Source organism: Cupressus sempervirens, chromosome 7 (genome assembly GCF_028749045.1).
Source record: "Cupressus sempervirens isolate cs-2001-9-10 chromosome 7, ASM2874904v1, whole genome shotgun sequence".
Lineage (NCBI taxonomy): Eukaryota > Viridiplantae > Streptophyta > Pinopsida > Cupressales > Cupressaceae > Cupressus > Cupressus sempervirens.
The window spans coordinates 576,763,883-576,779,276 of record NC_143124.1 but is presented as its reverse complement, the minus strand read 5'-3'; the positions used below and the strand labels follow the sequence as shown (position 1 = coordinate 576,779,276).

The window sequence follows — 15,394 nt, the reverse complement described above, 5'->3', positions numbered from 1 at the left end:
GCTCATCAAGGGTCTCTAGCTCATGTATCCTCATAGCTCTATGGTCTTCATTAGTTATTAACCCATGTAGGGAGACTTGCAATGATGGAATCTCAACTTCTAAAGGTAGGAAAAAATTAGAATCATAGACTATTGAAAAAGGTGTAGCTCCTATAGGAGTACATATAGTGGTCCTCTAAGCCCATAGTGTTAGATTGATCTATAGGTGCAAACCTCTACCTCATTTGTGGATCATTCTATGTAGGATCTTTAGAAAAGTCTTGCTAGAGGCCTCAACTTGGCCATTCCCTTAAGGATAGTATATGGAGGAACTTTGTTATTTTATCTTGAATTTCTTGCAAAGTTGCTTGAGGTCCTTATTTTTGAACTGTCCTCCATTATCAGTAATGATGGAAGATGAGATACCATAGGAACAATTAATGTGGTTGAGAATTAACAATGCAACATATTTTATTGTAGTAGATGATAGAGGTACAAATTAAACCTATTTTGTGAAGTATTTGTTCACTATAATGATAAACTTATGTCCATAGATGAGCTTGGATGCATTTTTCCCACCAAATCAAAAACCCACTACTGAAAAAAACCAATATGTGACAAAAGGTATAAGCTCACATTTAGGAGCATGAATTAGGTTACCATGTAGTTGACACTTCTTGTAATATTTATCATATCTGACAACATAAGCTTGCATTGTTGGCTAATAGTAACCCACCCTAAGTGGTTTTCAAGAAAGTTTAAGGCCATTAGAATGTTCCTTGCAAAGATCATCATGGACTTCAACCAATGCCTTTTTAGAATCTTCTAGTTCTACAAACTTAAGAAGCATTCCATATAGACCCTTCTTATAAAATCACCAAAGAAAATGCTAGAGTGTGAGGAATTATGAAGAAGTTGGAATTTTTGGTTGTGTGTGAGAGTTTTAGGAATTATTTGATTATGTAGGTAGGGGAAAATGGTGGATTAGTCAGAGGAGTCATGACCAAAAATAGTGAATATCACATGATTATTGGGGGAGTTATATGCGAGATGAGATAATTCTTCCACCAAGAGCTCAAAGTGTGATTCATATTCTTGCAATTGTAGAATAGATGCTAGAGTGGCCATAGCATCGACAACTTTATTTTCTACTCTAGGAATTCACTAGAATGCAAAAAAATGTGAAATAGTTCTATGGGGCATCAATCAATTTCTTGTAAGGTACAATCTTGTCATGTTTGGTTTGATAATCATTACTAACTTGATTAATAACAAGATGAGAGTCTTCATAGATGTACAATTCTATAATCCTCCATTCTAGAGCCATTTTAATCCCATTGGTTAAGGCTTCACACTTTTGTATATTGTTGATGCATGGAAACAAGAGTTTATAGGACTTTGGGATTATATAAACATGAGGTGTAACAAATATGATTCCTCCACCAGCTCCATTCTAGGTGTGAAAGCCATTAAAGAACATCTTACATGTTGTTTTAGTGACATACATGATAGAAGCATTAGGGACTTCAATCTGCATTAGTACAGTAGCTTGTAATAGATATTCAAAAAGTTGATTTTCTATAGCTTGTCCCTTAATGGCTTTGCATTAGATGTACTAAATTTAAAATTTGAAGAGAATCATTATCCATTTAGCACGTTGTCTAGTGACCACAAATTTACTTAGTAGGTATTTAAGGGGATCAATTTTGCAATAAGGTGCACCACATGACCAAGCATACAATGCCTAAGCTTCTAGGAGGCAAATACCACTGTAAGGAAAGATTTTTCAATATTGTTGTAATTCATTTCATAAGCCACCAAAGTGTGACTAATATAATATATAATATGTTCCTTTCAATTTTCATCACTTTGTGATATCAATGCCCCTAAGGAAGAATCTATACCTGATATATATATATATATATATATATATATATATATATATATATATATATATATATATATATATATATATATATATATATATATATATATATATATATATATATATATATATTCATGGTATAGGTGGCATCAATATTGGAGATTTAGCAAGATATCCTTTAATTTGGTCTAGGCTCTTTTGATGTTCCTCATTCCATATACATGTGGAGCTATTGGTGTAAATAAGTATTTACATATTACACTTTACTTAAGTTTACTTAGGTCAATACATTATTTTATTATTTATTGGATGAGACACTTAGGAGTTTGTGTACTCTTATGAGTTGTCATGTTGACAATACTAGAGTAAGCAACTCTATTTTAGCACATGGTGTCTAAAACATAATTTTGTGTGCTACACCTTTGTAAACTTATCCTCTCATCATCATATGTACTCCTATGCTTAATGGAGGATAATCTACTTCTAGTGGACATGTGCTTGGTTGTAAGAGTTATCATGTTGCTAACTCCTAGGCATTCTAGAAGCATTCCAGAGGACTTTATATATAGGCACTCCTAGTGTACTTACACATTGAGTTGATTATCATATTGTTATTCTAATCATATTCTTTTGGTCTACTATTGTGCTTGTGCTTGAGTTCCTTGGTCTTGGGTGATTTTTCCCTAAAGAAAATTCTTACATGGTATTAGAGCTTGCGGAGATTCTCTTCACATAGCCATTCGAGACTATTCTTGCTTTAACACCTTGAACCAAATCTAGAGAATCTATAGAAATTGGGAGTGTCTAAAGCCAAAATGAACCTCGCTATTGCATCCAAAATTTTGATTTGATGAAAATCAACTATAAATTTGCATATATTGAGCCAAAGTTGAATTTGAGGCAAATTATTTTTTCCAATTGGCACCCAAAGGCCCGACTTGAAATTTTGGGTATGATTATTATTTAGATCCATTGATTTATATTTCAGATCTTAATTTTATTTCTTCTCTGCAATTATTTTTTAATTTCTACATTTTTTAGAAGTTTTTTTTTCCTAGTAGGGCCTGCAAAGATTTTTTGTGTAGGAATTGGGTGGTGAAATTCTAGATCCCATAGGGAGTATTCCATTTCAATTGGCATGAATATTCCATGTATTCTAGCTATATCAACAAATTCTAGCATTTACTCTCAATTGACACCAAGCTCTATCCACTAGTGACCACACATATCCCATATACCGCTAGGCACTAGGCTTGTTTTATTTGGTATTCATGGGCTCAAGTCTTTAAATTACACAAAGTGCATATTACCCACCAATGTGAAATTAAAAACTGATTTCATCAACACCACAAAATCTAAAATCTAGCCATTGCAAGCACATTCCAACTGTTGCCAGCACATTCCAACCATTGCAAGCACATTTAGGCTACCTGTGACATCATTTTTGATTGTTGTAAAGGGAAGACCAACCATTGCATTTTAATCCCATCCGACATAGCAAGGAATTTTGACCTTGGTGATTGCAAATTTTATTGGCTTTAAACTTTTTACTGGTAAAAATAGAGATTCGATGACCTCGATAGCTATTCTTCCATGCAACAATGTCACCATTCCTCCCCACCAAAAACTTTATTAGGACAAACATCTAAGCCATGTGGACACCCTATCTAGTTAGTCCGCAGACAGCTCAACCCAAAAACCTTGCCACATGACATTTAGAGATTCAGCTGCCCGTACATGTGGCACCAACTGTTTAATACACATCAGCTCCAGCTACACTTGCTATGCAGGATGACACATCACCTAACACATTGAATTTATCCATCCATTTCATATGATCGTATAGCTACCACATCAACATGACATCATCTAGGAAGCCAAATGTTTGATGACATCATCATTTCATACATTTAAAATTGATGGCCATATGACCATCATTTGTAGGAAAAATAGAATTGCTACAATAGTGGTTTGATCATCAAATTTAACCTCATTTTTTGTTGATCAGATCCCTCTCTAGATTCATTTTTGATTTGACAGTCTAAGTTTGGGAGGCCATATCTCAGTCATCCAAGCTCCAAATCAGGTGCAATTTTTTTGATTTTGGCTACAATTTCCTAAAAATTTTAGTGGTGTATTTCTTTTCTAGTTTTGGTGCAAGGATTTGTTAGAAATTGTGTCTTTGGTGATTGTACCTGTCCAATCCTACATTTTGCAACTTCAAATGGTCCATATGGGCTCATGTGTACTCAAAATTAGGTTCTATTTTTTTTGAAAGCGTGTTATTTTTTGTCTACTTTCTAGATCTATAATCAAATTATAGGGTTGTGTTTGTAAAAGTATCACTTTCAGAATTAGGTCCTTTTCTACATTGTATTGCTTTGATATAACTTCAAAATTCTTGTATATCTGGGATACATTGTAATTTTATAGTTTTGACCTCCATAAGGAGGTTGTAAATAGAAAAATCAAAAGTCCACTAAGGCCAAAATTGGCAAGTGGCTATTGTAAACACACTACATATACAATGCTAAAAGCATCTTTCTTTTTTGTTGGGGGTGGGGGGCTGTTTCTTGATTTAGTGAAAAGGGAGGTGTTTCTTGGTGTTGTGTTCCTCTTTTCCTACTCTTATTCTTCATTGAGGTAGTCTAAGGTACCACACATCTTTGTAGGAGATAACACAAAAATGGAAGTTGAAGGGAAAGGACATGTGGAGATGGAAAATGGGAAATTCAAAGATGTTCTCTATGTTCCTAACCTTATCTCTAATCTCCTCTCAAATTACCAAATCACTCACTATGGAGAGGACAATAAATTTGAGTTCCTTCTAGATTTAGTAATGGTGTGCACTCTCAAATATGATTTATTGGTTGCAATGGGGAAAGTTAATCACGACACAAGGTTGTATTCTATCTCCCACTTTGTGCCTAAGTCTCCTTCACATGCCTTGTTGACTCAATCTCATTCACAAACCAAATTATGGCATGAGTGGTATGGTCATCTTGCCCTCTTCTATCTTCATCAACTTTTCTCACAAAACATGGTCAAAGGTCTACCTACAATCAACTTTTCCAAAGGTGAATGTTCAACATGTTCAGTGGATATGCATCTAGAGGAAAAATTTACTAAAGGGAAGTCTTCAAGAACACCAGTTGTTCTTTAGTTGGTTCACATGGTACTAGTAGGTCCTTTTGTAGTGACATCAGTTACCTAGGGTCACTATATCCTCTCTTTCATTGATCACTTTTCATGCTACACCTGGGTCTACTCTCTTCATCACAAGAATGAAGTGTTGGAAAAGTTTCTAGCCTTCAAGATTCATCTTGAAATGTAATCAAGGAAAGTCATCAAATTTATTAGGATGGAAAATGAAAGTAGATATGTGAACACAAGACTTAAAGACTTTTGCAAACTTGAGGGTATTGATCTTCAGAATCCACCAGCATTCAGTTTGCACAAGATAGATGTTGCAACACTGTGGATACAAAATCTTAAGTCTATGGCAAGTTGCATGATATAAGCCAAGTCTCTTGATCCATCACTTGAAGTAGAAGCTATTAGTAGTGTCAATCACATACTCAATAGGTCTCCTCATAATGCCTTAGATGGAAAGACTCTTTTTGAGGCATGGTGCAAAAAAAAACCAATTGTGAAACACTTCAGAGTCTTCAATTGTCCAGCATGGGCAAACATATCTTCCAGGGGATACAAGACACCACCACCTAGGCCTTGTACTTTCATTGGATATGAAGATAGTGTTAAGGCATATAGACTTATGGATCTTGAGACATGTGAGATTTTCATAGAGAGGAATGTTCATTTTGAGGAAAGTTCACCCAACTTATCCTCTATTCCTCTCCACACTTCATACATTGTGGAAACTTATAGTGACACTAGTGATAGTGATTCAATAGATTTAGATATGTGGGATCGTATTGATAGATACAAGGAGAGGTCACAAAATCAATGCATTAAACATGCATATATTGCCATAGTGATAGGTCCAACACAACAGGGTACACCTAGTCTTCCAGCTCCAACATCAGTGGATGACTTCTTGAAAAATATTTTAGGTTTTTTTGTGGAGTCACACATAGTAGATTTGGGAGACATCATTGATTATATACATCTTCTCTTTGATGAAGAAGATCCTTCTTTAGTTTTTGCAAGGGCTCACTCTGACCCTCATGTCCATTCTCTACATGATCAATCTTCACAGGTTGATATGATTGTGGATCCTTATGTATAGTAGTTGTAGGAGGTCTCTTTATCATTCCAAGAGACAATTGGTTCTTTGGGATAGGTTCTACATCTATCCTTGCTAGATCTGACATTGTTCTTTTTAGCAACATTGGAAGGGGTGACTGTCAGTATTGACACAAGGACAATTGAGCAGGTTTTAGAGGCATCATTAATCATCATGATTCTTTCTACACACAGGGGAAGCATCTCATATGTACCTATGATATTGTTTCTTCCAAAGGGGAGGAACATTATTCAACAGTCATGGATAGGCTTCTACATTAGAGCAGCTATCACTGATCAACATTCTTCATTTGGCGGGGGGGGGGGGGGGGCGCGGGGGGGGACTACATTGTCTCCTTTCTTCTCTCTCTTATGGGGGGAACTTTTTCCTCCACTAGTACATTTGAGGTCTTTTTTGACCATTATTGGTCAAAATTTTGACTCAAATTTTGACCAATACATTGGTCAAAAACTTTCAAACATGTTGGCAAAATTTCTACCAAGCATTGGGCAAAATTTTGACCAATGCTTGGTCAAAAATTGCCAAGCATTGGTCAAATTTTTTTTTGAGGCTCACACTTGTTGACGTCAACCTCAGCAATGGCCCTTCCTATGAAATTGCTATCTAAAACCTTTCTAATGAGATAATGCATTATGAGCTTCATTAGTGGGATGGAACATGAATCCAGGAGGTAGTTGTGCATCGCCCATATCATGACTATAACTAAAGTTAAGAGCCTCTATTATTGAATTCTCTTCCCTATCACCCATATTCATTTCCTTTGCTATGGGAAATAGGGAAGAGAATTCAATAATAGAGGCTCTTAAGTTTAGTTACAATCATGATATGAGTGATGCACAACTACCTCCTAGATTCACATTCCATCCCACTGATGAAGAACTCATAACATATTATCTCATTAGAAAGGTTTTAGATAGCAATTTCATAGGAAGGTCCATTATGGAAGGGCCATTGTTGAAGTGGACCTCAACAAGTGTGAGCCTCAGGGAGGGTTCAATTCCCTCCTTTATTATTCACTATGGGTATAATCCCACACACCCATTTGATCTTGAATGATGATATGTATTGAATGCTGAGTGTTTGTGCTAAGTGCTCCAAAACCATCCATTTCATGCCTTCATCTCTACACAATGTCTTTCTAGTTTCTTTCTACTGGCACACCCATTTCATTTCATATGATCATCTGAAAATTGTGTCACTCTAAGCTCTCAACTATTTCCTCTTGATTCATCATCTCATAATTGCTGAATGAGAGCTTTGGGATAAGATATAGGCATCCATCAAAGCATAAAGGATTTTTTTAGATGGTGTAGATGAAGTGGTAACATTTTCCTTGGGAGACATGCTTGCAAAATGGAAGTCATGTGAATCATTTGATAGGATGCCTGAATGTAATGTGGTCATCAAAAGCCATGGTTGCTGGATATGCACAAAATAGATATATTAAGAGAATATATTTGTTTAAGTTGCAATTTCCCTGGTAGACATGCATGCAAAATGTGGAATCATAGCTAAGGTGTTTGAACTATTTTATTGACTAGCTCCATGAAATATATCTAATGGCAAGCCAATATTGCAAGATATGCATATTGTCCTAGTAAGAATCATTATACAAGGAATAACCTAAGGCTTGATCAAAGAGCTGCAAATATCAAAGTACATAAAGGAACTATAAAAATGAAACCATTAATAATCATGATATATATCAAGCAATATCATAAGCCCAAAAAAATTAGACATGCTACAAGAACCTCTAGGTACCCAAGCCATAAATCACTTATAAGTAAACCATTGAATTCTTTCTTGAAAGTGTAAAAGCCAAGGTAGGTACAAAGCTATACCACATTACTTAGATCAAAATACACAAAACATAGGTACCAGGTTTTAAAAATTAAAGGTTCAAAACCACCAGGTTTTATCAATTCAATGTTCAAAAACCATAATTACCTGGTCCAAAAAATTGATTTGTTTGAGAGATCCATAAAAATTGAAAATCAAGAACCCAAGAAAGAATTCACTAAAATTTGTATACGAATTGAAAAGCCAAGGATGAATTGGACAAATTTTCCTAGTACAAAAAATCTAGATCAAGTTGAATTTGATTTAAAACTAACTAGATCTAGTAACTATGTAAGAAAGTCCACCATTTGACACTTTAGCATGAAAAGTCAATCAAAATCAAAGACAACATGAATACAGCACACTTTGCACCAGGACATATACCATAATTCAATTACCTATATAATAGGCATTTCAACCTGAAGAAAGTGGGGATAACAAAATAGAGCAATCATATAAGATTGGAAGCCTATCATGCAACTACCTATAGAATTTCCAATTTCACTACCATAAACATTAGATGCCTACAACTAAAGAATATCTTCCTTGCTACTGACATCCACATCCCATAATTTAATTTAATTTCCCATCCTATAGGATTTGACTCAATCCTTGATTCGAAAACTACCATAACACATTAATACAAACTTCAGTCAAATGTTCAAAAATCATTTCCCACAGCTTTCTACAACTATTAGTATTTCCTACCTATCAAACAAAAGCCAACAAATATACATGATTACCTAAGTCAATAAGACAATTTGAGATATCGTACCTCTAAATAAAGGTTGGCTTGCTAGATTTTCAAGACCAACAAAGTTAAAACCAAATCCCATACCTCCAATTGGTTGACGTGAACCTTGATGTGGTAAATGCCACCCAATGGGACCACCAGCACTTTCATGTCTTGCACGAAATCATCTATTACACTTCACTCTTGCATTCTTGTCTCCTGATGATGGATCTTGTAGTGTGATCTGAAACATTGATCCTAAAAATACCATACACAATCAAATTGAAAAACAAAAAAATTACTTTTCAAATAGATTAATGTTGATGTAGCTACAATATTATGCTTACCACAAATTCATTTGATCCAAAATGATGATGCTAAAATTATTTACACAATTGAATTTAAAAATCAAATTACAGTGTCATTCAAACTTACCATATCTGAAGGGATAAGCAACAACATCCACTACAATGTCATAGATGTCTTAATAAAAAATAGTTGATCCTGGCAGTGAGCTCTCCAAGTTGGAGAGAGCAGGTGTGCAGTTTCTGTTGAAGTAGTGTGATGCATCATTTATTCTTACATTGCATGGCCTCCCTGCCACAATAAGAAATGCTCTTTCTAAAGGTGAACGTCCCAAGATGGACAACCTTGCTACTATGAACTTTTTGGGCTCCAACATTGTACAAATCCTAGCACTGTTATTGTTAACATTTCCTATATTGAAGAAATAACTAACAACCCGATCAACATTCTCTATAGCCAAGTAGTAAAGAGCATTGCTTACAATACTTGAAGCATGCTTTGCCCCAACAATTGCTATTATTTGAGATGTATATTCCCTAAAATATTGCACTTGCTTCCACAATGCTATCACATTCTGCACAACCCGCACAAAATATAAAAGCTCTTAGCCCAAACAACAAATTACCCACATTACATGCACTGGTAATGTAACCATTTTAGTGCTCAAATGTAAATTCTTTAAAAATAATTATTTATGCCTACCCCACTCTCTATAGTAAAATTATCATTGCCAAAGCTAGCTAAAGTGAAGTAAGCTCCTGTAAGAAAATCATCTGAGGTGAGACTGTCATCCAAATATGCTGGAACTGCTTCTTTGATGCCTAGTGCAAATGTTGTAGAAAAAACTCCACATGATCAATACTACAAGGGAATCACATATATAATTTCAAGTAGGAATACAAACATGTTTGATGACATGAAAAAGGAAAATATTCCAGCCACTATAGCTGGTTTTTGAATTTAAATATAAGGATTAGATTTTTAAAATAGATCATCTAAAAGAAACTAAAGGTGGTGCTTTTGCTATGGATCTGAACACTGGATATTGACATCTGTACTAGTGATGATTTAAATCATTTCAAGTAAACTATTTTCCCTTATATGACATCATTTTTTTTCCATCAATTCTCTTTTCTACCATCCACAAAAAAATCTAATAACAAAAACTCAAACATGACTATTGGAACTGATTAACAACAAAGTAATTATACTAATAACAAGCCAAGCATTAACTGGTACTTGGTTTATGATAAACCATTGAAACTAAAAATAATAACCATATTCAATTATTGCTTCATATTTGAACAAAATCACAAGTTGCAAAATAGAGATTGTTCTACATACTAAAGGCATAATTATCATCAAAGCAAAACTTCCAAACTTAAGAACAATAATCTCAAAAATGACTTTTTAAATTAAAATCAGTGATAAGAGTACCATCAAAATGACAAGCCAATCCTCAATTGGGAAGTGGTTTTATAATAAATAATTGCAAATATAAAAACCTTACTATTTTCAATAATTGTCTTATATCAGGTCAAAACCACAAAATGTTGAAAAGCATAATTGTTTGAACTCTAAACTTTTAAGGTGTATTTATTATTGAAGTAATATGTTAAAACTTAAGACACATAAATCATTGATAAGTAGGAGATATTTTCCACATCAAGTCAAATTCTGATATTGCTATCAAAATTCAATAGTGTAGTTTTTGAGTCAAACTCATTGAACCATGATTCATGCATAGTGGTTCACACAAACTCATTTCTCATGAGAATGAATGGAACACTTAGCACTCATTTCATCTAGGTAGTTCTCACAAAGGTGAAGCACCACAACTTCCTCAAAAGCTCACCCATTCTAGTACTACTCCAGCTCAAGCAGGCTTAATGATGGAGTTTCCTCCATGGTTTAATCCACTCTACTTGCAATCCCATTTGTAAAACCTACAACAAGTTTTGTGACTTATGAAACATTCATTAGAAAGTCCCTTGAGCTCATCAATAGATAAGCCTAAGATATTTTCCACAACAAGTCAAATTATGATATTGCTATCAAGATTCAACTATACATTTCTTGAGTCAAACTCATTGCCCCATGAATATATAATATATGACCCAAGAAAGAGGGTGAAATATTAAATGTAATGGATTATACATCCTTTCCTCCTACTACCAACCCTATCTAACACTTGCTCCAAAGTATGAAGTAGGGGAACTTGCATATAACTTGGAAGAGATTAAGGTTTTAGAAATCAGATATGGCTATGCATGTTCAATTATATAAAGTTCATTTCCTAAAGTTCATTTCATAACACAATTGCACATGCAAGTTTTTTTCTTAGGAATATTTCCTTTTCCAAACAATAGAGTCAGGGGTTCTGATGCTCAAATGGAACTAAGATTGTTTTTGCTGACATCTAAATAATGAGACCTAGAAGTATTGATTTCAAAATACTATTTGATATTCATGTCACACATAGATTCCTGAAACTGAAGTAGATGTTAGAGTAGAACTATTTTTATGTTATTAGCATTGGATTATCTTCTTGTAAAATAAATTTTAGGAAGACATATTGGACACTATTTGATTTTCCTATTAATTGTATCAATTTGTGTTAAGTTTGGTTTAACTTTTGATAAGGGATATTTCAAAGAAAAAAAAAACCACTAAGATGGTGCAATATTTATAGACTTGTAAACTAACATACATGGGAAATAACCCTATTTTCAACCAAAATGATATTGCAGTAGCTATGTTTTTCTGACTGCAGTGACCAATTTATCTTGGTGAGCTTCCTAACAATTTGCAAGCAACTAGTTGCCTGTTATATTATGATAGATATTGGTATTCATTCAATTTCAATATGATATAGTATAATCCCTACCTATTTACAATACACATCATAATTTAGAATGGGTAGAGGGCCTAAGACAATTGGCATCACATCCAACTTAGTCTTGCATTTTCGTTCTTTCTTTATAACCAGGGCACTACGCAAATACATAGTCAGTGAACATCATGATAAACCATATTTCCAAGGACTCAAATGAAACTAATTTTCATTCATTTTGTCGATTAGGAAATTGAAAAAATAAAAATAAATTACATCAAACGAATGTACCATCTTACCTTAGTTGGATCAATAATTCTTGCAGCCATCAAATCTTCATAACCACCTATAGTAGCATTGTATCCATAATTGGGATTATCATTGGAAAGGACCTATAAAAAGACAAGGATAGGGCTGTCATTTTACTACCATGAAGACTAGAAAGATCTATTTGCATCCAATATGACATCCAGTGAAATTGGACAAGATTGTACACCCAGGCACAATGTCAATTTACTTAAATTCAATAGGCTTCATAAGGACTAGAAAGAGCTGTCTGCATTTAGATTGATGTCCAATAAAATTGAATAGGAAATACCTAGCAAAAAGAGCTTAAATCAACGAGATTCTATTGAATAGTTTGGAAAGAATTGAGTTTAAATATACTTGATTCTATTCAACAGTTTCTTAGGAGTTGTAATAACCTTTTCAACAACAACACTTCCATTTACTCCTGCATTCTTTGAAATTAGTTTCACCATGCAGCTCAAAGCTCATTTAGCAATACCTGCACCAATCAATAGACACCAAAGAACCAACAAATTTTAGAGCCAGATGTTACAAACACATTGTAGAGCTAAGTCTTCTATGAGAAAGCATTGTCTACATATCCACTAAGGATTATAGAGCCACTTCCATGCAAACCATACTTTCTCATGTAGCAAACACAAAATTAAGCTACCTTCTATTCCTTATTTTCAAGTGTATCTCTAATAGCATCAACCTTTGTAGCAAGCCTCAAAAGAGCACACCCTCTGCCAACAACAATGCCTTCTTCAGTAGCTACCTATTTATAGAAATTAATTAGTGAATTGCTGAAATACAATTAATATAACTTCAATTAATTTGTCATTCTATGAGGGAGGATCAAAGGATAGAAGACAAAAGAATTAGTCCTCTTTACACCATTGGAGAATAGTAGACAAAAGACTTTTTCATTCCATACACAAATGGCTTAATAGTTAATTTTTTCTAGCATAGGAATTAGCATGGGATTTTTATGCATTTGTATCAAATGACAAAGTTATTTATAGAGAAGACTGCCATATTATTGTAGCATTCAAAGCATCCTCCATGCATAACTTCTTTTCCTTCAACTCTATCTCTTTTTGTGCTCCTACCTGTCAATCATACTTCTTATCATTCATCACCTAACTTGGCTCATGCTTATTTATTATCATAATGATATAGGCACAATAAAGCCTATCTTAATGAATGATATACATTGACAAAATTTATCTATTACTCAGAGAAGTATTTAACAATGAAACACTATAGAAGACTAGACACATTTCAACAACTTCACCAGTATAACTGCAACTCCCCCAGATAGTTTAGTAATCCTTTCATTCAATTTTTCTTTCTCATAATCTTGTTTAGAAACCTAGAAATAAAGAAAATATTCAATTGTCAAATACATTCTACAAGCTAGGTTAACAATAACACAATTCTCTAATGAGTTATTCTTTGCCAATCTATTGATATGCTAAAAAAAGGATAGAGTGTTAACCATGATGAGATACTAGGTGTAGACAAAGGAGAAATAACATAAAGAATAAAACTAAAGTTCTCTAATTACAAAGCATAAGACTGATAGTCCATGTTAAAGTCTAAAGAACACACACACACACACACAAACAAGAAGGCATACCTCAATCATGCTCCTAATTTGATTAGCTCTTCTCTCAATATCCTCTTGAGTCATTCCGTCACTAACTATTGTTGTTGAATCTTTTGTTTACACTATCTTGGTGGCAGTTCCCAGAACCTCATTCCCAATAGTGTCAAGTTCTAGCCCCACTTCATCTCTAATGACAGTGCCTACATTAGAATACATGGTTTAGATGTTTATAGTTGTCTATATCACTGAATAACATATTAGGAGAATAAAATCTAAAATGACATAATCCTAAGCTGACAACTTACTTTTTGCACTCAATTTAAACTCATGTTCAAAATATTAAAAAGGCTACTTCATTATGGCCTATGAAAAATTGACCAACTAGTCCTATGCTATTGCTTTAAAACATAGCAACTAAAATATATATTGCATCAAACTAAAATATAGTTCATATTTGTAGTTAAAATGTATTTGAAAATACTAACATTATCAAGCAGAATATTTGATGTCTTAAAATCATGATAGATAACTAGTTTCTCAGCACAATGAAGAAAAGCTAATCCTTTTGTAGCCCCAAGTAATATCTTCATTCTTGTTGACCAAGAAAGTGGAACAAACATCTCTATAAGAATCACCAAACAAACAACCAAAAAGAAACATATAACATCAACAAATATCTTAACAACCAGGTTATTTTAAAACTTAGATATTGAGACTCAGTTCATGAAAGTAAAAGGAAATTATACATACAAGTGCAATCAAATTCTTGATTTCTTCAAAAACTATTTTCATTTTCATTATATAGGATATAATTATGAATATCAACCAACTTAGCAAAATGGAGACTGTAATAAAAATGGTTTTCTAGGGGTCATAGTGGCTCCTATTTTCTCTTATTAAGTGAATAGGCTCATAACAATGAGAGCTATGTCAAATGACCCCATGTGAGTCCAAGCTAAAACTAGTGGCACCTACTTTCAAATGCCACCAGTCAACAATGAGATTGAACCAAGTTCAATTGGCATTATAAAATAATAATGTAAGCTAGTAGATGATATCAAATAGGCATGATATCCAAAATAACACCATCTAAAAGTTTAAAACCGTTGTGAGGTATGAAAACCATTATTTCAAACAACTATAATATCCATATTAGCAAAATTAAATGCATCAATGCATACCCTTTGATAACTCTAGCAACAAAATTTCTCAATCACTAAATAATATTTGAAAGCAATAATTAAATATCACAAAATAAGTCTCACAAAGAAAGGGTATCCAAAAGCTTCAAGAAAAGTGGACAGTAACTTAGAAGAAAATTTATCCTAGAGGAGTGAAAAAATAAAACAATCTAAATGCAGGTGGCTCCTCAATGGCCCAACAATAGGAATTGACCAAAAATTCCACTAGAGACAATTAAAGACAGTAATTAGAATTTTAAACAAATATAGTTACTCACCAAGTACTCTAGGTCCTCCATGGTTAGAGTAATAGATGAAAATGTGGTCATTGGGGCCACTATCCACCACTTTACTGAGGAGGAGTTCTTTCATGCACTCCAATGCCCATTCTCTAGAAAGGGTCCCAAAGAACTCAAAAAGGGCCTGAAAAGTTTTGGAAACAGTAAGGGAATTGATAGTTTCTATTCAATT

The 15,394-nt window shown here is 33.8% G+C and overlaps 1 protein-coding gene across 1 annotated transcript; it reads right to left on the bottom strand.

The window, feature by feature from the left end:
• Window positions 1–9,187: 9,187 nt before the first annotated feature.
• LOC149548059 (GDSL esterase/lipase At2g04570-like) lies at window positions 9,188–13,826 on the bottom strand. The gene is made up of 7 exons (XM_089794224.1): window positions 13,773–13,826; window positions 13,428–13,505; window positions 12,846–12,908; window positions 12,142–12,234; window positions 11,996–12,002; window positions 9,712–9,830; window positions 9,188–9,583 (listed from the first exon to the last, which is right to left on the bottom strand). The coding sequence occupies exons 1-7, from the start codon at window positions 13,824–13,826 to the stop codon at window positions 9,188–9,190; spliced, it is 810 nt and encodes a 269-aa protein (XP_089650350.1).
• Window positions 13,827–15,394: the final 1,568 nt, after the last annotated feature.